Below are 26,494 nucleotides of genomic sequence, written 5' to 3'. Positions count from 1 at the left end.
TGATTTTCTTGAAATGCTTTGGAACATACCGGTAGTTATGATTTAGCGATTCTGAATCAACGTGTGTTGAATAGTTCCTTAGGCATTGGCCAACTTTAATCATACTACTATATGGTGTTTCTTTTTCACTCTGGCTTCTTGAATCAGCTGAGAAATGACGCTAGTATGTTCAGTGCACACTGAAATTCAGGTACCCATCCCTTTTGTACAATTTATCGATGTAGTATATGATGCCATCCTTCTCGCCATAATAAAATAAAAGATCATTCCTTCTACATTTGGTAGGAAGATTGTCCGAGAATATGTGATGTTTTCTGATTCTCTTCTTTTGGAATAAAACATGTCTTAGCTTTCTGCCAGCATGATGGTATTTTCTCCTTTCTCGATACAACTTTTAATAAGCTCTATAGATTTTTTTAAAACAATTTTTGGACCCTTCTTATAAACTTTGTTTGGAATCCCGTTTGGTCCTAGTGCAAACTTTCTTCATTATAATTTTTTCCCATGATGGTCCCTTAATATTCATTGTTACATCTGGTTTTGGTACACTTTCTATTCTTCCACAGTTTCCGAAGTGCCACCATTGCCTTCCATCACTGTGTGTGTTTTGCTAAATGTTTTTTCAACTTCACTTTTTGTGCTTTGCACCGAGCCTGTCTTTGTCAAATCCAGTGTTGTTTTTGTAAACTAGTATGGGTTGACAACACACTTTGTTCTCTTTTCCTTCTTTCTCTTCTTGCTACATGATTCTTTCTGTCATCTGAAAGTTGTTTTTCTCTCCCTGAAATTGACCTTATCTCATTCTTCTCATTCCTCCTGCTTACTTTTCTGTAACAGTACTTTTCTCAGTGTTTGGATTTCTCTCTGTCGCCAGTTAGGTTTATTGGTGCCCTGGATGCCTTCTCTTTCTTTAGAACCTTTCTTGTCCAATTGTGTATATGATGACAGCTCTCTGTGCACGTTTCCAGTTAGTGTGATGTTTAATCTCTTATCTTCCTGGAAGATTTCTTATTTTAACATTTGTTGGTGACCATTGTACATTTTTGTTTCTTACCTGCTGAAGGCTCTGTAGTTGTATTTTGTTGGTTTTGATGCCCTTGCTCCTCCTTAATACACTGAGTGGCACCATTAGGTAAAGATCCTGTGGTATTCTTCTTGGCTGTGGTCCTCCATCGTCATCAGTGTAACTGTGCGTTCCCAGATCCACACTTAGTTCTTGCTTTGTGTATCCTTAAACCCTTCAAGTTCTTGTACACCCTCCCACAATGACAATAGGCTTCTGTCGTTGTTCCAATAAAAATTGTCTGTTAGTCTGTGTTATAATTTTGTTTAATGTACTTCACAGGAACTGAGTTGGATGCCAACTATTCACACACTTGTTTCAGTCAAAGAGAGTGCGATCGGATCCCATTTTTTAAAACATAAAATAGACTTTTTTTCACGTTCCTTTCACGTACACGTTATTGTAGAATGGAGATTTGATCCACTCAGATACATTTTTATGCTTTTATAGACCAATTTTCCACTAAATTGTACCTCTCCTAAATTGCTTTACCGTCAGGTTAAAAACAAATCATCAATCAATGAATGATTTAATAAAATAGAGGAATTAAAAAAGTTAAAAATGGCATTATTGACAAAAACTTTTGAAAACAAGATGTGTTTGTGAAACACTGATGCCACCGTATGGCAACTAATAGGAAAGGTTAAACTTTTTCACATGCAAATCAAATATGTTGGTACCCAAAGTAAGGTCTTGTCTCGAGGAATATGCCTGTGAAATGTGAGAACCCTAGCAGCAACCATTGAATAGATATGGAAAAGGTTAAAGTTTTTCAAAAGTAAGTCAAACATCAAGGTCAAGGTCAAATGGTAAAAAATATTGGTGCCTAAGGAAAGGCCTTCTCATAAGAAATATACTGGTGAAATATGAAAGCTGAAGCACTAATCGTTCAAAAGTTATTACCAAGGTTTAAGTTTCCAAAAGTAGGTCAAACTCCAAGGTCAAGGTCAATGGATTACAATTGTTGGTATCCAAAGGAAGGTCTTGTCACAAGGATTACATATGTGAAGTATGAAATCCCTAGCACCAACGGTTCACAAGTTATGGCCAAGGTTAAAGTTTTCCAAAAGTAGGTCAAACTCCAAGGTCAAAGGGTCAAAGTTATTGGTATCCAAAGGAAGGACTTGTCACAAGGATTACATATGTGAAGTATGAAAGCCCTTGCACCAATCGTTCAAAAGTTATGGCCAAGGTTAAAGTTTTTCAAAAGTAGGTCAATCTCCAAGGTCAAGGTCAAAGGGTCAAAGTTGTTGGTATCCAAAGGAAGTCTTGTCACATGAATTACATATGTGAAGTATGAAAGCCTTAACACCAACTGTTCAAAAGTTATATTCAATGTTAAAAGTTTCTCAAAAGTAGGTCAAACTCCAAGGTAAAGGTCAAAGGGTCAAAGTTGTTGGTATCCAAAGGAAGTTCTTGTCACAAGGATTACACTTGTGAAGTATGAAAGCCCTAGCTCCAACTGTTCAAAAGTTATGGCCAAGGTTAAAGTTTTAAAATTTTGTAAAACTAGGTCAAATTCCAAGGTCAAGAGGTCAAATATGGTGGTATCCAAAGAAAGGACTTGTCACGAGAAATACATATGTGAAATATGAAAGCCATAGCTCCAACCAATCAAAAGTTATGGGCAATGTTAAAGTTTTTGCGGACAAACAGACAAACAGATAAACAGACAAACAGACAGACGGACGGACAGGGCAAAAACTATATACCCCCGAATCTTCGATACGGGGGCATAAATATAATTTTTAATGAACATTGAAGATTACGAAATATATCGTCTTAGAGCGGGGGATTGTCCTAACACTGTACGCTGAAATGGACATATACGAGTTATTCTATGTACGACACGTCTAATATCAAACAAAAAGAAAATGGCAGATCCGGGCGACATTTTCGGTAGCGGAGCGGAAAGTGATGAAGGTTTGCTGTTTTACGAAAGTTTATATGAGATTTAGCTATATTTATGTTATTGATAATCCATGCTTACGTTTCAGAACGATAACAATCGTCGTTAGATTTTTAGTATCAGTGTATAGACATATATATTTTATTAGTGCTAAGGAAATTCTAACTGAAAATTTAATGTCTATCATTTAACATACTTATCATTTAAGTAATTTTACTACTTATTTGTTTTAACGACGTGAAACAGAAGAAAATGTGATCTTCTTCAGAATAGTATTCATTCAGCTTGTACCTATTACTATATAGTTATATATTCCATTCTCATCAGGTCCTGCACAATCTCTTAATTTAGTTTATCGTGGTTCCATTGTATTGGAGGAATTTTAAAACACTTTTGGAATAAATCTGTTAGTATATATACGTTCCTGTTAATATGAATATACAATACATAACTCGATTTAAGAGAAGACATTTAATTTTGATTATAATGTTTCATGTGACAGCTGTTAACTATGAATACCTAAAGTTGGGTAGATAGGGTAGACTTTACTGGTCTCCAGATCTGCAAGATCTTGGTTGTACTAATACATAATTACTTGTCATTTGCTGTACTGATACATAATTACTTGTCATTGGCTGTACTAATACATAATTACTTGTCATTGGCTGTACTGATACATAATTACTTGTTGGTACCTGTACTGATACATAATTCCTGGTGTTGCCTGTACTGATACATAATTACTTGTCATTGGCTGTACTAATACATAATTACTTGTTGGAGCCTGTACCGATATATAATTCCCGGTGATGCCTGTACTGATACATAATTACTTGGTGATGGCTGTACTGATACATAATTACTTGGTGATGGCTGTTTCGTTGGTTTGTTTACATGAAAAAAAATGGCGAAGTACAAAAGAAATGGCACTAAGCATGTGCCACAAGGGCTACACTGACAAATTATTTCGTCTCCTTTTCACTGAATAAACTTTTTTTTTCAGAGAACAAGGTTAAAAAATTCATTTAAAAACAAAGTTTTAAACTAAATATTTAACCATAGAATTTGATTTTTGGGTAAAAAATGCTTAAAACCTCATACTTTTTATTTTTTTCAATCGCTCACCCGATCACATATATATTTGAATAAGCCACGCTATATTTTAGCATGTTTTCCTGGGGACTGGTAAAGTAAAGTCGTTCTCCTAAAGTTATATGTTCGTCGTGAAATGATTTAGATTTATACACTTTTAAATACCATGATTATTTATGACACTAGGATAAATGTTGTATTGATAAATAAGGACTATTATAGGGGATGACTGAAGTAACATAGTCACTTTTGTGCTCCAAACTTCACCGTAAAGTGAAGCTTAAGTCGCCTTAACATTTTCACCTCTTCCCCCCAATTTTTTAATCATAAAAAAATCTATTAAGATAATGTGTTAGCATCACTACTATTGTATAAACCTCTTTGGTGTTATCACTGAATAACACAGGGCACTTGCACCTTTTTTGGTGCTATTGACCGCTGCATCGAATACTCAGTGAGAACTGTAGAATTCATGAAAAAGTACATTGTTACAAAATTATACACAGCATATTTTTCTGTTAACTTGTAGAGCTATTAATAGTCTTAAGTGATCACATATATGAAATGAAGGCTGACTGCATGAAGTCACTCAATCAGCATTCAGTAGTAGATCAGATTTTCATTATAAACTTTTAAACAATTACTATTCTTGGTTTTCATTTATTACTATAATAGTAAGCTTTGTTTAATTGAATTCATAGAAAGTCATGGATCTAGATCCCCTGGAAGTGGAAGCCCAGGGAGTCACCATTCAGGAAGTCCAGCTGGCAGTCCAGCAGGATCAGGAAGTCCAGCTCATAGTGGTTCACCACAGAGAAGTGGATCTGGATCACCACCGAACAGTCCTGGAGCTATGTCTGGTTCCCCAGCAAGCCATCACTCTGGAACTCCAGACAGGAGTCAGTCTGTAACTCCTGCAGGATCACCAGCGTCACACAGGTATAACTTTACCCATAGAAAGAAGGAGTAAAACAATAGGAACTTTGAAATTTTAAGGTCACCTGAGTCTCTGCAGTTTCAAGCTTGTCAAATTAATAATATGCAAGCATTATCATTTAAATTAGATTTTAAAAATTGTTCAATCCATGGTCCCTTGAGAAGAATTGAAGCAACAAAAGGGGTTTAAATTGTTTAAAGGGAGGTAACAAACATTAATTTAAAGACTAATAATTAATCTGATAGACTTATATATAAAGCACACAAATAAACAATGTTGTCCACTCAAGTCAGAATTTAATCAAACTGTTCTCCACTTGACTAACATGACTTTTTTTGCATATCATAAAAGCAGATAACTTACAAGTGATGTCCTTAAAAATGTTTTAGGTCAGGTTCACCAGCTCGATCAGGAAGCCCAAGAAGTAGGTCAGGAAGCCCTGTTAGAAGTAGGTCAGGGTCCCCAGCAAGAAGTGGATCAGGATCACCAAGGAGTGCATCAGGTAGTCCAGCCAGAAGTGGATCTGGATCACCAGCTAGGAGTAGATCAGGTAGTCCAGCAAGAAGTGGATCAGGAAGTCCTAGAAGTAGGTCAGGTTCCCCTGCAAGAAGTGGTTCAGGTTCACCAGCAAGAAGTAGGTCAGGCAGTCCAAGAAGCAGGTCGGGTAGTCCAAGAAGTAGATCAGGTTCTCCAGCAAGAAGCAGGTCTGGTACACCAATGGCCAGAAGCAGGTCAGGGAGTCCAAGAAGCAGGTCAGGAAGTCCCAGAAGTAGATCAGGAAGTCCCAGAAGTAGATCAGGGAGTCCAGCTAGAAGTGGGTCTGGATCCCCTACAAGAAGCAGATCAGGCAGTCCAGCCAAAAGTAGATCCAGGAGCCGGTCACGGAGTAGGAGTCCAGGTAAAGTAGGACTTCATATAAACTGAAAAATGTCTTTGATGAGTTAAATATTATGCTTGTTATTTTATTGTAGTAATAATTAACAAAGAACAGGCATTAACTTTTGAATGTTGAGGAATTTGACGTATTCTTAACAGGGCGGGGTTCAGGGAGTGACAGTGGGTCAGACATTGGAAGAAGGAAGAAAAAAAAGAAAGTGGGCTCTGGGTCAGACTCAGATGATAATATGGGTGGTAAGTTGTTCAGTAAGGCCTAAATTGATAATATGTTTATTTGCTCTTCTCCAGCTCATCCTTTTAGTCTTGGTAAATATGTAGATCAAATATTTTTTTCTGATTATATTGAACATGTGCAAAAATATTTGAAAAGAAAAATAAGAAAAAAGAATAAAATGTAATTCTATTGTTAAATATTATAAATGATATTTTTTTTATATAGCAAACAGTAATGATTTTTTAAGAATTAAAATGTTTTCTGAATTAGTGCAACATTTAGCTGTTACATTCAGTGTAGATGTTAGACAACATTTGTTTACAGCCACGGTGGGGAACTTGTTTGGGGACGCTGATGACATCAGCTCAGACGAGGAGGATAAGGCCAGGAAATCAGATGCCGAGGATGAAGGGGAAAGATCTGATCAAGAAAGACAGGTATGCTGTATGAACTGTGAACTGTTACATGTAAAATAAGTCTTGTCGTTATAATTCTGTCAAGAGATATAAAGCATAATTTTTGTTTGTATCCCTGTTTAAATGTCACACTGTTTCAATTTTTTTTTTATTTAGAACTAAATTTCTTTATTCTCACCATTGTATTGACTTGTACAGACCCTAAAACGTGCTACTACACCACTTGCACGGTCGGTTCGTTTCGTTTTGTGTACGGTACGGTACGCTTCTTGCACGGAACAGTATGCTTTGTGAACGGTACGGTTCGCTTTCTGCACGGTATGGTACGCTTCTTGCACGGAACGGTTCGTTTTGTGTACGGTACGGTTCGCTTTGTGCACGGTACGGTACGCTTCTTGCACGGAACAGTTCGTTTTGTGAACGGTATGTAAATTAAGTTGGTGGAGCCTGTACGCTTTAGTTTATGATTGGCTACTTCATAAATTAAGTCGTTTATTTCTTTAATATAATCTCTTTATTTTACATAAATGGAAGGACCGTATCACAAGCATTTTTAATAGGTTGTTTTTAAGTTAAAGCTGTTATAAATATTTCCTTTTTACAGCTGTATTTTCGTTATTACATGTAACAAGTCGTCTTATTAACTGTATCTTCTTTTAATTTACTTTTTGTTTGAACTACTTTCAATTTTTAAAATAAAATAATTTTAGTTTTCTATTTATTATCTTATTTTGTACACCATCGCCTTATGGTTCAATAACTTGAAATAAATCGAACATATCAACAAACACTGCATAACATGAAAAAAAAATATGTTGGTTGCCTCGCCATAAAGGCTTTTCTGTATTTCTTTTTTAAGAATAAGCGTACATGTTTTTTCCCCTTTTAATTTTCCTAATTGAGTACAATTATTTTTTTAAATATTCACTTATCACACTTTTAAACAAATGAGTTTGATTTTATAAATCCCTCATGCTTTCATTTCGTCTACCATTCTTTTTACAGTCTTGTCGCTGTTGCTTCATTAAAACAAACAAACAAACAAACAAAATTTATTTTCTCTTGACCGAATGATCAAACAAACAATTAATAAATAAGTTATTATTTTCATATTTATTTGCGAGGAATTTAATTTTTGCTTAGGTGTTTAGCTTACTAGGAAAAATACATTGAGAAGTAATCAGTAGAAGTGCACACAATTAGTGCAAAATATTACTTAATTTTTTTTCCTTTTTACATAAATTTTCCATCAATGTGTAAAAACGATTTTTAAAGGGAAGTTACAATCAAGAAAACAGTTAAGACAGCTTCAATTCCATCTACAATGTATAAATGTATATAATATATATTGACTGCAAAGAAAGATTTCCGAAATAAATATGTCAAAATGTTAGAAATAAATAGTCCGTTTTCAATTACTTAGAAAATAAATAATATGCAGCCATGCATGTCCTCAAAAACTTTGAAAATGAAGAATTTGCCCATGCCGGGTGCTACCCCCCCCCCCCCCCCTTTGTTTCCTTGTCAAACTCTTTTTTATTGAAAATCTAGAAGAAAAGCTGACTGCACATGAAATTCTACTTATCTGCTGATTAAAACTGGTTCATTGTTGTAGACTTACTGTGTAAGACAGCAAACTATTGATACACGTGTGAATGTAGGCATATCTGGATTAACGGAATTAGAAAAGGGTTCAATATACCCAGTTTAAGTTTTTACCTGTGCACGTGTGATGACAATACTTGATCGAAATTTTCAAATGTTTTAGAGTAAATAACAAAAGCATAGAAAGACGTCAGTCTAGATAAAAGACCATTGCAAGAAGCGTACAGTGTTTCTTGAAGAAAAAAAATTGGATGAACACGCATGCACGGACCAAGCATTTAATAAAAAAAAGATTAAACTGGTCTTTATATGTAAATTCCAGGTAACATATTTTACCTGCAGGTTTCAGTGAATAAAGCAAATGAAATGGGAAAATGCTTTGAATAAAAATTAATTCTGACATATATCCAAATTTTTTTTAATTACGTGTATTAAACTGAAAATTCCATGCGAAAATGTGGCGATCGAACTTTTTGACAGTATGTTATATTGGCGATAACATCTTGGGTTGGTCAGAAGAGTGTAAACCAACACACGTTATTTTTATATACATCGCTTTTATTTTTTTTCTAGTGATTGAGAGGCGTTTAAATTTAACATGTCCGGTTTCAAATTGACAATTTAGTTCGAAAGTTTTTTTAATTTTCTTTTTTTTCTTTTTTATTATTATTATTATTATTATTATTATTTTTTTTTGCTAAATCTTTAATCATTTCTCCCTAAAACTATTACTTACATGAATAAAAATTATTTTAAGGGCTTGATTTCGGAAAATAGCACAGAATACTAATACATTTTTCAATGAACGTTTCCGAGAACGTTCATAGAGACAAGAATAGGGTAGATAAAAGCTATAGAAATAAACGATAAAGTATTTAATTCACTTTTATTTATTATAAATTGTACACGAAAATATAACGATACTGCATTTAATATGAAATAAAAAATTTTAGTCAAGCACAACCCGATCATGCATAGCGAATAAGGAATCGCCTCACACTCTGTCGAGTTGTTTTGAAGTCATAACTAGTTTTGAGTAGTTTCCTTATATTTACAGATGTAAGTCCAGATGCATGATACTTAAAAATAATATTTTGAATGTCTACGGTTATTTTCCATCCTTCTTTAACGAGCGCTGCGTCAAGAGTAATAAAACATAAACACTTACTGTAATTGGTCATTGCAAGATCGGGGCGTGGCTTGCATAATTATATCAAAAATTATTCATGAACGGTACGGTTCGCTTTGTGCACGGTACGGTACGCTTCTTGCACGGAACGGTTCATTTCGTGTACGGTATGGTTCGCTTTGTGCACGGTACAATACGCTTCTTGCACGGAACGGTTCGTTTTGTGTACGGTTCGGTTCGCTTTGTGCACGGTACGGTACGCTTCTTGCACGGTACGGTTCGCTTCGTGTACGGTACGGTTCGCTTTGTGCACGGTACTGTACGCTTCTTGCACGGAACGGTATGGTTCGTTTCTGAGGTGTAGTAGCACGTTTTAGGGTCTGTATAATCTTCATATTGCACTATTTCGATGGTATGACATATATTGCACTATTTTTGTTGGTGTGACATATATTGCACTATTTTTGATGGTATGACATATATTGCACTACTTCTGATTTTATGACTTATATTGCACTATTTCTGATGGTATGACATATATTGCACTACTTCTGATGGTATGATATATATTGCACTATTTCTGATGGTATGACATATATTGCACTATATCTGATGTTGTGACTTATATTGTTGCCAGGGTCCTGTTATTGATGATGAAGATGAGGAACAAGTAGAAGAAGAGGCTCCAGAGACGAGGATTGAGGTAGAAATTCCTCGAATTATGACAAACCTTGGGAAAATTCTGCACTATGTCAAACTGCCAAACTTTCTCAGTGTGGAAACAAGGTAAGGGCAACAACTCTGGCAATAGTGAATATCAGACCATTGGGAAACTTTTACATTTGTCAGGTGTTACTTTTCATGTTATCATTTTTAGACCATATGATAACCAGACTTATGAAGATGAAATTGATGAAGATGAAGTCTTAGATGAAGAAGGCAGAGCTCGTCTAAAACTAAAGGTAAAACATATTAATGTTTTTATTAAAACAATCTATTGGAATGAATAGAAATTCTTAAAGACTTAAAATCTATTTCCTTAATTTATTGTATCTGACAAACAGGTAGAGAACACAATTCGCTGGAGGAAGAAATTAAATGAAGATGGTACAGAGGCAGTGGATGAGTTAGGGAACCCAGTACGTGAAAGTAATGCTCGTGTAGTCCGCTGGTCAGATGGCAGGTCAGAGTTTTCTCTTTCTTCTGGTACAGTATAAGTTAAAACTTAATACAAGAAGGTTGATTATCAGTTACTGAAGACATGTTTTTTTCCGCTCGGGATTAATTTACACTGAGTATGTGGAAATTTGTCACAGCGTACTAAAGTGCATTCAAGTCCATTCTTGTAGCATACAAGAAATCCATTTAATTTTTACCCGCTACAGAAACTCACATTCTGTCAGACTCTGTGGAATTATGACCCTATGGAAAAAAGTAATTTTTCAGTATTCGTTTTGGCAGAATGATATAATTTTTATAAATCTTGTAAGTACTATAAGTGATTACAATGATATTTTGGAAGTTGAGTATTTAGATTTAATTGTGAGATATGACGATAATGCTGAGACAGAGTTACATTTGTTTGGTTGCAGCATGTCTCTCCACCTGGGGGATGAGATCTTTGATGTACACACGATGCCAATACAGGGAGACTTCAATCACTTGTTTGTAAGACAAGGAACGGGGTTGCAGGGACAGAACATTTTTAAAACCAAACTGGCATTCAGGTAATGAGCTTACTGCAGTTAATGGTAGTCATTTCACTGTAGTTAATGGTAGTCATTTCACTGTAGTTAATGGTAGTCATTTCGATGGTGTTATTGAAAGTCATTTCACTGCAGTTAATGGTAGTTATTTGGTGGCATTAATGGTAGTCGTTTCACTGTAGTTAATGGTAGTCATTTCACTGTAGTTAATGGTAGTCATTTCACTGGCGTTATTGATAGTCATTTCACTGCAGATAATGGTAGTTATTTGGTGGCGTTAATGGTAGTCATTTCATTGGTGTTATTGATATTCATTTCACTGCAGTTAATGGTAGTCATTTCACTGCAGTTCATTGTACTGAGAGTTTTCTATTGTGTCTTAAACTTAATCTGTATTGTCTCATTCTTATTCTGAAGTTTCTTGTACAAAAAAATATAATGCTTAGATGAGCTCAAATGAAAGCATTGAAAAGATATTAGAAGAATATATGTAGCTCTACATGTGAGATGTGCAATATAAATTGAATTTTTATTTTCTTTTTAGGCCACATTCAACAGAATCCTTTACTCACAGAAAGATGACCTTGTCTCTAGCAGACAGGTCCACCAAAGCTCAGAAGGTCAAGGTCCTTCCCATTTCAGGTCGTGACCCTGATGCACACAGAAGTGAAATGATCAAGGTATGGTAATCTTTACATTCCCCTCACGTAACAGGTTTGACAGATTTTAAAATGTGTACAGATTAATTCCTTACAACTGAACTCTGTCCAGATTAATTCCTTACAACTGAACTCTGTCCAGATTAATTCCTTACAACTGAACTCTGTCCAGATTAATTTACATACAACTGAACTCTGTACAGATTAATTACATACAACTAAACTCTGTACAGACTAATTAATACAACTGAACTCTGTACAGATTTATTACATACAACTGAACTCTGTACAGATTAATTAATACAACTGAACTCTGTACAGATTAATTACTTACAACTGAACTCTGTACAGATTTATTCAAACAACTGAACTCTGTACAGATTAATTAATACAACTGAACTCTGTACAGATTAATTACATACAACTGAACTCTGTACAGATTAATTACTTATAAATGAGCTCTGTACAGATTAATTAATTCAACTGAACCCTGTACAGATTAATTACTTACATCTGAATTCTGTACAGATAAACGACATACAACTGAACTCTATACAGATTAATTACTTACAACTGAACTCTATACATATTAATTAATAGAACTGAACCCTGTACAGATTAATTACTTACAACTGAACTCTATACAGATTAATTACTTACAACTGAACTCTGTACAGATTAATTAATAGAACTGAACCCTGTACAGATTAATTACTTACAACTGAACTCTGTACAGATTAATTAAAAAAACTGAACTCTGTACAGATTAATTACTTACAACTGAACTCTGTACAGATTAATTACTTACAACTGAACTCTGTACAGATTAATTAATACAACTGAACCCTGTACAGATTAATTACTTACAACTGAACTCTGTACAGGTTAACGACATACAACTGAACTCTGTACAGATTAATTACATACAACTGAACTCTGTAAATATTAATTACATGTAAATGAACTCTGTAAAAATTAATTACATATAAATGAACTCTGTACAGATTAATTACATACAACTGAACTCTGTACAGATGTACTACCTGTATGTACTGGTTTATAGCTAACCTGAATATGTCAGTGTTTCCCAGATATTCCTCAGAAATTCAATAAAACTTTCATGTTTTTTAATGTATGTAGTTCTTCCTTTCATTTTATCAGTGTATCATGTTAGGTTTTTCTGTTTATTGGCAGGCATTTATGTATCCCAAACGACAGTGTTGCATAATAATTAAAAATGTATACATTTTAAACATTATAATGCAAGTGAAAGTGACTTTTGGGATATTTTGTTTTAAAAAAATTTGGTTTAATTCTTGATTATCTCTTTTCCTTGTACATTTATCACAGTTTCTTATACAAATATATACTGTAAAGTACATTTTATTTGCAAGAACTTTATTTTCACGTAATTATGGAAGACCTTCTGCTCGCGCAAATTTCATTCTCATGTATATTAATCTTATGAAGGATTATGTACATCAAAAAACAATATTCATGAAAATTTTGTCTTGCTTATTAATACCAAATAATTTTCTCGCAAAATAGGGTGTTGCAAAAAGTTTTTTGATCGACAGTTTATTTCTACATCAATATTCAATAAAAGTTTCTCCTCTTAAGTCTAATGGAGTTTAAAATTAAGGCATAAGGAAATATGCAGAGATGAATGCAGTACTACATATTTGTGTGTCATTGTTTCCCTTTAATCAGATGAACATGTAGCTCTCAGAAACAATCTGTATTGAGTGATTAGGAGTTACTGCCCTTTGTCTCTGACACGTAAAGAAATGGTGCATTTTTTTTATCATTGTAGAAAGAAGAAGAAAAGCTCCGAGCCTCTATTCGAAGAGAAAGTACAAGGAGGCGAATGAAAGAAAGAAGTCAGCATCGTGGTTTGAATGCACGGTATCTAGAGGACGGGGAGGATGATGATGAGGGAGGTGTGTCACTTAACGAGCTGAAAAAGGAGTATAAACAGAAACGGGGTAAGTGTCAAAGGTGTTAACATATGAACAGAAATGGGGTAAGTGTCAAAGGTGTACACATACAAACAGAAACGGGGTAAGTGTCAAAGGTGTTATTACATATAAACAGAAACAGAGTAAGTGTCAAAGGTGTTAACATATAAACAGAAACAGGGTAAGTGTTAAAGGTGTTAACATGTAAACAGAAACGGGGTAAGTGTCAAAGGTGTTAACATATAAACAGAAATGGGGTAAGTGTCAAAGATGTTAACATATAAACAGAAATGGGGTAAGTGTCAAAGGTGTTACATACAAGAGGCCCATGGGCCACATCGCTCACCTGAGTAACTTTGGCCATGCTGTTCTTTACCAGATTCCCCCCCCCCCCCCTTGTAATACCTATTGTGGCCCCACCCTACCCCGTTGGGTCCTGTTTGAACAATTTAGAATCTACACTACCCAAGGATGCTTCCACATAAGTTTCAGCTTTTCTGGCCCAGTGGTTCTTGAGAAGAAGATTTTTCAAGATTTTTCCTATATATTTCAATGTAAAACTTGGATTCCCTATTGTGGCCCCGCCCTACCCCCGGGGGTCATGATTTTAACAATTTAGAATCTACACTATCCCAGGATGCTTCCATATAAGTTTCAGCTTTTCTGGCCCAGTGGTTCTTGAGAAGAAGATTTTTCAAGATTTTTCCTATATATTTCAATGTAAAACTTGTATTCCCTATTGTGGCCCCGCCCTACCCCCGGGGGTCATGATTTTAACAATTTAGAATCTACACTACCCAAGGATGCTTCCACATAAGTTTCAGCTTTTCTGGCCCAGTGGTTCTTGAGAAGAAGATTTTTCAAGATTTTTCCTATATATTTCAATGTAAAACTTGGATTCCCTATTGTGGCCCCACCCTACCCCGTTGGGTCATGATTTTAACAATTTAGAATCTACACTACCCAAGGATGCTTCCACATAAGTTTCAGCTTTTCTGGCCCAGTGGTTCTTGAGAAGAAGATTTTTCAAGATTTTTCCTATATATTTCAATGTAAAACTTGGATTCCCTATTGTGGCCCCGCCCTACCCCTGGGGGTCATGATTTTAACAATTTAGAATCTACACTACCCAAGGATGCTTCCACATAAGTTTCAGCTTTTCTGGTTCAGTGGTTCTTGAGAAGAAGATTTTTCAAGATTTTTCCTATATATTTCAATGTAAAACTTGGATTCCCTATTGTGGCCCCGCCCTAACCCCGGGGGTCATGATTTTAACAATTTAGAATCTACACTATCCCAGGATGCTTCCATATAAGTTTCAGCTTTTCTGGCCCAGTGGTTCTTGAGAAGATTTTTAAAGATTTCTTCCTATATATGTCAATGTAAAACTTGGATTCCCTTTTGTGGCCCCGCCCTACCCCCGGGGGTCATGATTTTAACAATTTAGAATCTACACTACCCAAGGATGCTTCCACATAAGTTTCAGCTTTTCTGGCCCAGTGGTTCTTGAGAAGAAGATTTTTCAAGATTTTTCCTATATATTTCAATGTAAAACTTGGATTCCCTATTGTGGCCCCGCCCTACCCCCGGGGGTCATGATTTTAACAATTTAGAATCTACACTACCCAAGAATGCTTCCACATAAGTTTCAGCTTTTCTGGCCCAGTGGTTCTTGAGAAGAAGATTTTTCAAGATTTTTCCTATATATTTCAATGTAAAACTTGGATTCCCTATTGTAATTTACAATCTACACTATCCCAAGAATGCTTCCACATAAGTTTCAGCTTTTCTGGCCCAGTGGTTCTTGAGAAGAAGATTTTTCAAGATTTTTCCTATATATTTCAATGTAAAACTTGGATTCCCTATTGTGGCCCCGCCCTACCCCCGGGGGTCATGATTTTAACAATTTACAATCTACACTATCCCAAGAATGCTTCCACATAAGTTTCAGCTTTTCTGGCCCAGTGGTTCTTGAGAAGAAGATTTTTCAAGATTTTTCCTATATATTTCAATGTAAAACTTGGATTCCCTATTGTGGCCCCGCCCTACCCCCGGGGGTCATGATTTTAACAATTTAGAATCTACACTACCCCAGGATGCTTCCACATAAGTTTCAGCTTTTCTGGCCCAGTGGTTCTTGAGAAGAAGATTTTTTAATGACCCCACCCTATTTTTGTCTTTTCTTGATTATCTCCCCTTGTAAGGGGACTTGGCCCTTTATCTTAACAATTTTAACTCCCCTTCAGCCAGGGATACTTTGTACCAAGTTTGGTTAAAATTCGCCCAGTGGTTCTTGAGAAGAAGTCAAAAATGTGAAAAGTTTACAGACGGACGGACAGACGGACGGACAGACGGACGGACAGACGGACGGATGACGGACAACGGGTGATCAGAAAAGCTCACTTGAGCTTTCAGCTCAGGTGAGCTAATAAACAGAAACGGGGTAAGTGTTAAAGGTGTAAACATATAAACAGAAACAGGGTAAGTGTCAAAGGTGTTAACGTATAAACAGAATTGGGGTAAGGAAATAAAAGACAATGAGCAAAACTTTTATTATCACTGGTTATACAGGGTATTAATGGTGCATTGTCAATTTGAGTTTTTCTGTGTATTTATACAGTCTAACTTTACATCAATGATTCATTTTTATGCTCACTTAGATGCACCAAATTTCAGGCTTAATGTCATCCATACCAATGATTTTGTCAAGGGCTAGCACTATATCAATGCAAAGTTTAATTGAAAATAAGTTTTTTCAGTTAAAAACACATATCTGATGACAGATAGTTGATGACAGATAGCTTGTCAGAGAGGGTGTAATTTTATTTTTGTAGCTGACCGGTTCCAGACAATTTACTCCTCAGACAGTGATGATTCTTACTCGGAGGGGGAGAAATCAGGGCGTCTGATGAGGGCCAAGAAAGGCGGAAGTGATGAGGTACAAGAAACACTGACTTCAGGGTTAGAAACTCCCTAAAATTCCAACTCGCAAATAATTGCGAGTACCAAGCAAGTGAACTCGCAATTTTATAAGACTACTCGCAATTTTCATATAAAGTTAAATTTATATAAATTAAATACATGTAACTTAAGGAAAAAGTAACTACTGTACAATACACAAAATACAACTACAGTGTGACTTTTATTTAAATTACTGATTTAAATCAAAGGCATTGTGTTCTGTCATATTATATAATTTTGCTACAGTTTCAATGCAAAAAAAATTCAACTCGCAAGTTTTTGCGAGTTACCCAAGTTTTAACTCGCAATTTGGGAATTCTAACTCGCGTTTTGGGAGTTGTATATAGTGAATTTCGAACCCTGGACTTTGTTATTTATAGTTAATGTAGCACATTATACAGTCATTGTAGAACCATTAATTTACATGAAAGGACAGTAGTATACTCACTTCACTGAGACCGTTGTCTTAATATTTGCTTTGCAGTCCACTAAATGAATACATTATCAAGTAACGTATGATTGTAAAGAGAATCTGACACCAGATAGCATTTCCTCAGTTGGTAATCTTATTGTGCCCCCATTTTTAAAATGGGGGGAGGGGTGGCATATAAAGTTACAGATATCCATCCATATGTTTGTTCAGCTGTGGTTTCTGTGCAAAAATGTAAGGAGTATTACTTAGTATCAGGATTACCTCTCAGTTATCTACCTTACTGTCATTCATTCGTGGGAAAGTCTAGGAAGCTCTAAATCTTGTGAGATTTCCAGGACATAACATTGTTTACACTAGTGACAATTGAATAATTCGAACAATATGCTTGAAGTGCAAAATATTGCCGAGGGTTGCACTCTAGATAGTAGGTCATCCAATTCAGAATATTTAGAGTATTTTATTGTCTTCCAAAAGTAATTATTATTGGAAAGAAATGGTTGAATTTAATTAGAAGAGTAGGCTTAGCAGAATATATCAGTGAAAATGTAACACTGGAGTACTAGCTCCTCATAAATTTTGTAAGTGTGGTGCACTGAATGTCAGCAAGATATTTCACCAACTCTTCTTTCTTATGTATCTTTAAAAAGTCTACAGTGATAGAACTTGCGGTATATTCACCAGCACATTGTCCCCAGCTAATGGACGTTTTCTACCTCCATCACGAAATTTTATTTGTACTTGTCATTAGTAATTAAAAAGTTGGCCAACACACAAAGCAGGACCCCTTAATGCCTCATTTCATTAATTAGCATAACCTTACAATACACATTTTAAAATTGAATATTGTGGTTTCATATTTCAAATCTTTTCAATTTTGTTGAATTAATTGGAATGCGTTAAGTGTATTTTAAGAATAGGATTATATACCGATATTAAATGAAGTGGTATTTTATCAGTAAATTTCAAACAACCACTCTGTATGGTATGGATACAGAGTATCGATGTCCTACCCTTCTAGCTCAACTCTTAGGAAAGCTGTCATATTGATCTTTATTAAACTGAAGTTGTTTCCTTTATCTGCTATTCAGATTGTGCTTTTACTTTTAATGTGTTTTCTCTGACTTTGCACAACATTATACAAAAAAACAAAACACAAACTTGTTACTGGATACCCAAATACATGTATTTGTCTGAGTACTCTAACAACTCTAACAGCTGGGAAAGTCGGGTTCATTCAAGAGAAGTAGTATCCAGCTCCAAGCGAGAACAGTGTGGCTTCTAAGTTGATTGCATCTCTGTTCTTTAAACAATCCATCCACATTACTGTATTACACAAATGCATCTTCTTGAAACACCTTAAAACATTTTAATCATACCCAATATTTTATTTTACAAAGCAATGAAACTTAGAATTGCCTTTTGGCTCAGCTTCACACTGCATGATTGTGCTACATAAATGTAGCCCACATTTGGGCATTCTTGTCCTATTGACATATTTCTGGTTACTTTGTAACAAAAAGGATGAAAACAGCAATTATCCTCCATGTCAAAAATGTCAAGTTTCTGTAAATGTCAAACAAATCTCTTAATAATTAACTGGCATTCAATTAAGAAAATGGCTGACCCTAAAAAATTGGGTAGGCTGGAACAGCTGACATACAAGTGATTTTAAAATGACATAGATACAGTGTGTATGTGTAGGAGGTAAAGGGCATGATTAAAAGTAAATTAAATGAAATGAGTTTTAAATGATCCAGAGTTTCAAATTCAGGTCAATCTGAAAAAAAAAAAAAATTGATTAAGATGCTTTAATAAGAGAAGAAAAAAATCTTAAACAAGAAAATTTGCCATTGCAAGAAATAGTATACATGTACTGTATATAGGGAAATTTTTGCCCCCCCCCCCTCCATTTTCACCCTCCTCGCAAAAGGGCGTATTTAAAATGGGGCAAAGAAAACAGCAGTATCTCTTTAGCTTTACTGTGTTTGGGTGAATTTAAAAAATATTTTCAAGCATAAAAGGGTGAACCCTGTTTATAGTATCACAATGAAAACGAAAATTTGAAATCCCCAACAACATTGTAAAGATAAAAACATCAGGAACTTAATCACAAATAATATTCTTAAGGAAGCTCTAAACACTGTACACACTGAAGAGTTCTAATTTTATGGTACTTGATTGCAGTTAGAGTGATCTGTCGTTCAATATTAAACTTGAAAAAAACCCAGATATCTACTGTAAATGACATAATTTGAAATAGGTAAAAGTAATTTTTAGCATAATGTAGCATCAACATCAAGACAAAGATCTTGACAATCAAAACCGTTAATTAGATGAACTGTGAAAACTAAGTGTAATTGAAACAAATTGATTGTATTTGTGAATCTCTAGATCAAAACTTTAATTAACTGTAACATGTGTAAATAATATTTCATTTAGGAATAAAATATTAAATTGTATTTTTTTCTACTTTTGTCTAATGTAACCGAGTAAACGAATGACAGTTTTACTAACCGATTTTCACATCATTAAACAATTAACCAGTTACTGGTTGACAAACACTTATTAAAATTATATATTTTTAAATGAGCATTGCTGCTGTATTTGTTAAAACAATTATTTCTTAGGAATTAGTCAAAAGGAATAACATAATTTAAATAAAAATATTTCTCACATTAATTTGGGCGCCTCAAGGATTTGCAGATGTCCTATAGAAATCTCTATCTAGGGCTCTCACACCACTTTTTGGGACTGGGGCAGTTCAAATTGGGAAAATTTTCATCATTTTGGGGAAAATTGGGAAAACCTGGTTCTTATCGAAGCCAAATCAACTTACGAATATAGGTGGCATGCACTAATTTATACAGTTCAACTTAGAACTAGTTTGTTTCACTCTCACTTGTTGGAGATTAAGTTTCATCGATTAAGATTTAAAAAAAAAATAGTTTTGCATAAAAGAATTGGGAAATTTACACTTTGCTTTTGGGAAAAAGGTACATTTTTTGCATTGGGAATGGGGCCATTCAGTGGCCCCAATTATAGAGAATCGAGAGCCCTGCTGAGTATCTGTCATTCTTCCATCCACTTTCTTTTCTTTTCTAATAATCTTTGTTATGTTTATCCCATTAAGTTCAAATCTGGGATTTTGGTTGTAAATGCAGTAAGACTTATTTTGGTATTAAGTTTGATTTTCTGTGTCATCTGGTTTGGAGCTGGGGTGGTAGGGTAGATTCCTAATTTTATATAAGACTGAATGGCCAAAGAAAGAAAACTGCTGAAAATGTTCTCATTGTAAACTATGAAAGCTGCTATGAGTTCCCTTGGATTAATTAACTTGTCTACTATAGAATATCCAGAGCAGAATCTTTATCTGTCACCTTGAGATTAACTAACACAATTCTATCTGCTAGTAATGTTTATTTTGAAGTTAAGGTCACTCTTTGATGGTGTTTGCAGTCAATGAAGGTTTTTTTTTTTATGATGTCTGTGCTTTTATCTGGTTCTAATACACAAATTATTGAATTATGATTTTATGGGATTTTAAATAAAAATATATTAAAAAATATCAGATTTTATTGCTGCCTTATGTAAATTCAATGATACTATTAATGTTAATAGGTAATTGAATAATAACTTCATTCTGTTATTGCTAAAAAGGTTCTTATTTTATACTAAGAATATAAGGATGAGAGAGCAGTACGAATGATTATCTTGCCTGCTGCTGAAAATCCAAAGTCTTATCTTAAGATTATACAACACCTCTGTTTGCAAGTAATGGTTGTTTTGCAGTTAATGTCAGGTCTGAGTGATCTTTGCATTCGCTGAATGCTGTCATTTTATGCATTCTTTTTCCTAGTTTTAATATACATTGAATTATTGTAAGACATGATGATTTCACTGCCTTTTGTAAAAACAAGGATACATGTACTTTTAATTTCTTACTGATAATTGGATAATCTCAATTGTCATTTAGAATATATCTTAATAATAATCTATAAATTTCATAAATAAAGTTGCTGTTTCATATTCTTCATCATATATATACCGGTATATGTGGGCTGTTTGGAATTTATGGAGACATTCTGATTTTTTCCCTTTCTAATCAATGTTTTTTTGGTGAAAATTGGTATATACATTTAACAAACACCAAAAAATATATAAAAGCAAGAAATATTTAAGTATTTTAATTTTCCTTTTAAATGACCTTTTAATATGTCCATGGTATGGTGTACCTGGTGCAGTCTCAAATTCTAAATATACTATGTACTAAGTCCTGAATGACCCATAGAATGTTTGAAAATTTATAAAATTTTACATGTATATCATGTTTCAAACTTTATCTTGATTTTATTTTGTGCACGTTTGAAAGATTTTGGATTAGAAATATAAATATCATAGAGACTTTTCATTAGGCTATAGAAATCTTATTATTTTAGCAAAATGAATTTTGACATCAAGGCAGAGCAGCAGGTATGCATTTATTTTTGTGTAAAGCTGAGAAGAACAGTTCAGACAAAGGACCTTCTAAAACAAAATACAGTTGTATATAGGGCTTTAGTTTATTACTGATTTACTAGTAAACATTTTTGACATATCATTTAACCATAGTGAAAGCAAATAAACTGGATGACCATCAGTTATTAAGGATGAATTAACATGTTACATCACCTATCCTTAAGTCCTTAAGTTGGTACCAATGACTTCCACATGTAAGAGATATTATTTGAAATAAGGGTAGCAAGAACCCACAAGTTTGTAAAGATTAGGGTGGAGATGGGGGTTAAGAATGGAGAAAATTTGAGCCAATTGGGTTCTTAGAATGTTTATCAAGTGATGACAGAAAAAAGGAAGAGTTGACACTGCCCATTTGTTTTAATGTGAAAGAAAAAAATCTATTGCTGAAGTAACATTAAAATGATATGATTATCACTGTCGAGTGCTCCTGGTCAATGGACTTATGAAAGTTTAGAATTTCACCGGTACTTATCTAATGGTGCCATGAATAAGAGATTTTGCATGTTTGTATTATAGGTTCTTGATAAAAATGTGGTGATTTTTTATGAATTGATTTCTTTCTTTTCTGGAGTTAGGTGAAAGTCTCAATAATTTCCAAACAGTCCTTCTATTTTAAAATTTCCTTTTCAATGTTTTCTTTATCATGTCAAACTCTCATCCCTTAGCTGGACCCTTTATGGTTTAGATTTCTATCTCTCTGTGGGGCCTTTGCTGACTGTTAAGTCAAACTCTCATCCCTTAGCTGGACCCTTTATGGTTTAGATTTCTATCTCTCTGTGGGGCCTTACTGACTGTTCAGTTTTCTAGTCTGTACATTACCAAACTGAATGCCTGTTTTGATTTATTTGATAAAGGATGCAGGGTGAATTTCAATCCAGTTTTATACTGAAGTTAAAGGACAGATTTTTTTTCTTCGGTGTATTTGTTACCTTGCACGTTACTGGTAGGAGACATTTTTTTCTGATTTAAGAATCATGTTTGAGTGAGAGGGCAGTATTTCATATCTGCACAACAAGATGTATGATATAAAGTAAAAATTGACTGGAGGTCGTGACCCTTCAAAGATAAGATCACATGAGAGAAACTCAGTGCTCTTAAGGCAATGTCCTCTCTTGATAAACATTTCCGTCTGTAGGAAGATGAACCTTGGACCCTGTTTGGGTATTAGTTTTACAGGCAGCTGGTAGTCCCTAATATCACGTATAGGTTGACTGGTGCAATGTTTAGGCTGATGTGCATTTACTTAAAACATGCAGTACATACAAAAAGTTCATACAGTACATGTGTTTTGTGAATCATAAGTGACATAAATAAATCATAATTGTTTCAATATACATTTTTATGGTATTTTGGCCCCTGGGGATTGAAAGGGTCAGCAACAAAGAGTCAATTTTTTAATTTAGAAATACAGTTGAACTTCATTATGTCAAACACTAATATTTTGAATACATTGGATATCTTAAAGTCAATTAGAAGTCCCAACTACTTTTTCATCATGTACAGTTGAATTTTGGTATCTCGAACACGGATATCTCGAATACCAAGGATATGTCGAAGTGATGTTGAAGTCCCAAGCGCTTATAAGTATTTTACCCTGGATATCTCGAATCCTCAAATATCTCGAAGTATTTTCTTGGTCCCTTGAAGTTTGAGACAACAAGGTTTGACTCTATTTTACCGTCATTATCTCAGATACCTGAATATCTCAAAAAAAATTTCTTGGTCCCATCATTTTATTGTATAAAGAAAAAAAAATTAAGTTTTTTTTTCAACAACAGTGGGGCCACTGGAACATTGTTGAGCCGGTCTTAATGTTATCTTCATGTAGTGCAGATTCAGTTTGACCAAATTATTGAGAGTCAAAGAAAACATTTTGAAAATTTTCCTTTAAAGAAGACCAGGATCATGAATATTAATAATGATTAAAATAATCTTGGCCTTTTTATCTAGTGAAGAAAGAAATTTGTTCAAATTATGGCCACTAAGGGCTATGTTAGAGGCAAAATTTTTTGAATGGGAATATATTGGAGAGTCATTAAAATCTTATCAAGAAAGCTGGGTAACAATAAGTCATGTTGATATGCAAACATCTTCTAGTAGTGTAGATTCAGATTTGTTCAAATCATGACCCCTCAATGGGACCACAATTAAAGGTCAAATATTTAAATAATGATATTTATGAAAACATTTGAAAATGTTTCTTTTATAGAATAGCATGGCCACAATTGATAATACTAATACACACATGTATGGGAAACAAAAATTTATACAGAAAGATATTGACAATTCTCAATAAAAGTAAGGCTATAACTTGAAAATTAAACTTAATATTTAGCCCAGTATGATGTAAATGAAACTGTTGAAATCACTGACTTTAACTGGGAGACTACATAAGGGGTTCTATGATTTTAATTTGTTCATACACACTCAACTACTTAACATAAATAATTTACACCATAAAGTAACACTGTGTGTTGGTACAGAAGCAAGCTCAAGAGTGCAATTTATCATTAATATATGAAAACTCTTCTGTAAGCTGTAAAGTCTGTGTAATAATGAAATGATAATAATATAAGCATACATATTGTCAAAAATATCAAATACTGTGAGAGTGGGTGGGTGCCACATCTAAACTGCACAAAGAGAAAGCCTTTGAATGGGGTTTACTTGCTAAACTCTTGAAAAGGTGTGTAGCATATTAAAATACATGTTTAACAAGTACATAGATCTGAAATAGCAAACAAATGATATGTTTTTGGTAAAAAAAAAAAATAAAATAAACAAACACATGATCAACACATACTATAACTGTAATAAATAACTTTATCTGCATATACAAATTAATTTCTCAGGAAAAGAATGGTGACTCAGGTAAGCATTGTGGTCCATGGACCTTTTCTGTCCTTCTTGTACATGTAGTACCATCTTCCTGTTTTAAATGTGAATCACAGGTGTCGTCAATGAATCACCCTAGCCTCCTTAGAATTATGTAATGTTTATGTAACAGGGCTTTGTTAAATAAGTGTATTCTTTTTATAATCACTGTAAAAGATTGAACTTATGGTTTAAGTTAAGAATTTAGAACAAGGTTTCAAAGATTATTTAACTAAATCAACATGGAATTAATCAGATTTAAAAAAAAAAAAACAAAAAACTTCACGTATATATTGAAATAGACCTGTTCTTTAAATTTGAGGGTAAGAATTTAGAACATGTCCAAGAGAAACAAATGAAAATTATGATTCCTCATAGTAAATAATTTAGGACAAACACATGTTTTACATGATTTAAAGTGCCAAACTGACATAGAAAAATCTATATTGGTATGATATAGAACATGATATCAAAGACAAGACAAAATTAGCTGTCCTGTAGTAATTTAAACTTCAAACATGATTTTATGGATCAAGAACTAGAACATAACCTCTTAAAGAATTGCTCAATCAACTCTGTTATGTAATACATGCACGTGTACTGGCATTGCACAAGGTAAACTGAAGATATGTTATATCACAGTTACATGAGGTTTAGGAATCCAAAACGTACATATTGAAAAAAAAAAGTTTCTGTTAAACCGTACTACATGTACATGTAATTTTATTGCATTTCTCATTATTCAACCCATATCTAAGAATTGTGTAGGGAAAGATATGGTAATAAATATATAGTACATATATGATTCTTTGTGTAATCTAGCTCTGACACAAAATTGACATTAAAAATGAATCTTGAAAAATGCCTAAATAAGTATTTGTATCATCCAGAGTTAGTAAAGTTTGCTCTATAGGTATTTTACGTAGTTTATAGTTTTATACAGTCAATCCTAGTCTTTGAATTTCATTCCATCTAGATCAGTTTTGGAAAAACTTTACTATGCAGTCAAATCTTGCTATCTTGAAATCGATGGGACAGCAGGAAATATTATAAGATATCCAAGGGTTCAAATATTGAGGTTAATAATACTTTAGAAAAGTTGGTGGAGACTTCCAAATAACTTTGAGATATCCATGGTATTCGAGAAGTTGAAGTTTAAGATAACTGAAGTTTAACTGTATAATCTCTTTTGAAAAAGTTACTCTAATTGGAACATTCTGTCTTTGCAATTTTTTTTTTTAATTAGCTTTTTAAGAAAAAAACTGACCTCTACATAGCTTGAATATGATGTTTTGCTGTTAATTTGTTGAAGGATTCTGAGGAAGAAAAAGGTCCTAAGAAGAAGAAAGCACGAATTGTGGAAAGTGACAGTGAAGAAGAAGGGGGAGGGGCATCTCAAGAGGGGAGTGGTGCTCAAAGCGAGGGATCCAATAAGGGCAGTGATATGGAGGATGATTGACAGGTTATATCAGGAGTGTGGGAGGAGCTTTTATGTACATAAGTCACCGACTTAAATCAAGTTCAACTTGTGACAGACTGGAACAGTACTTTCTAACAGGATGTTGGTGAAGTCAAAGTGCAATATAAGGTCCAACTTTGTGACAGTGATGTTGTTTGCCTTGTAGAGTTATGAATTTAAACATCAGAATTCTTTTTAGTCTTATAAACAATCCAAAAATGTCCATGTACATGTACTACAGTTTATTAAAAAGTTGTTTGGATCACGAGACAATGAGAATATGTTCATAGCAAAATCCAACACAATTGTACATATACATTTACAGTATTGTGTAAATAAATTCATGTCATGCATCAAGAATAAAACCAGGATAGAAAATGATGTTGTAACACTTATCTACTCTTGTACCAAGTCTGAACTTCTAATGTCACTTGTTATCCTGTATCTGGTCCACCAATGTTAGAAGTTCAAGTGAGAATATCAATGGTACATGTAAATATAGTTGACAGCATATTTTTAAGGGGGGAGATACTTTTTATAAAAATCAGAAAAATGATGTAAATTTTCAAAAATAAAAAAAGAAGAAAATAATAATTCTAAATTAATAGATAAAAATCTGAATAAAGTGAAATGGTCTTATTGGTAATTAATTTTTAGCAAGGGGTTT

At 34.0% G+C, this 26,494-nt stretch overlaps 1 protein-coding gene across 1 annotated transcript; it reads left to right on the top strand.

The window, feature by feature from the left end:
* Positions 1 to 2,937: 2,937 nt before the first annotated feature.
* On the top strand, positions 2,938 to 26,208 carry LOC133179189 (RNA polymerase-associated protein LEO1-like). Its single transcript, XM_061313980.1, has 13 exons — positions 2,938 to 2,986; positions 4,766 to 5,003; positions 5,391 to 5,899; positions 6,037 to 6,132; positions 6,437 to 6,549; positions 9,900 to 10,048; positions 10,140 to 10,224; positions 10,327 to 10,445; positions 10,855 to 10,989; positions 11,513 to 11,648; positions 13,441 to 13,612; positions 16,420 to 16,523; positions 25,681 to 26,208. The coding sequence occupies exons 1-13, from the start codon at positions 2,938 to 2,940 to the stop codon at positions 25,825 to 25,827; spliced, it is 2,052 nt and encodes a 683-aa protein (XP_061169964.1). The 3' UTR covers positions 25,828 to 26,208.
* The last annotated feature ends 286 nt before the right edge of the window (positions 26,209 to 26,494 follow it).

This window comes from Saccostrea echinata, unplaced genomic scaffold (genome assembly GCF_033153115.1).
Source record: "Saccostrea echinata isolate AGI-Se365-2 ecotype Australia unplaced genomic scaffold, CSIRO_AGI_Sech_v1 ptg000004l, whole genome shotgun sequence".
In the NCBI taxonomy this organism is placed as follows: domain Eukaryota; kingdom Metazoa; phylum Mollusca; class Bivalvia; order Ostreida; family Ostreidae; genus Saccostrea; species Saccostrea echinata.
Note: the sequence above shows the minus strand (reverse complement) of the source record. Positions and strands in the feature narration are given on the sequence as shown.

What these genes read in the sequence shown, in the direction of transcription:
- LOC133179189 (XM_061313980.1), top strand. Translation starts at nt 2,938, where the DNA reads ATGGCAGATCCGGGCGACATTTTCGGTAGCGGAGCGGAAAGTGATGAA. An exon ending in GGATCACCAGCGTCACACAG is followed by an intron (nt 5,004 to 5,390) that starts GTATAACTTTAC and finishes AAAATGTTTTAG; the next exon opens with GTCAGGTTCACCAGCTCGAT. An exon ending in ACAGAAGTGAAATGATCAAG is followed by an intron (nt 11,649 to 13,440) that starts GTATGGTAATCT and finishes TTATCATTGTAG; the next exon opens with AAAGAAGAAGAAAAGCTCCG.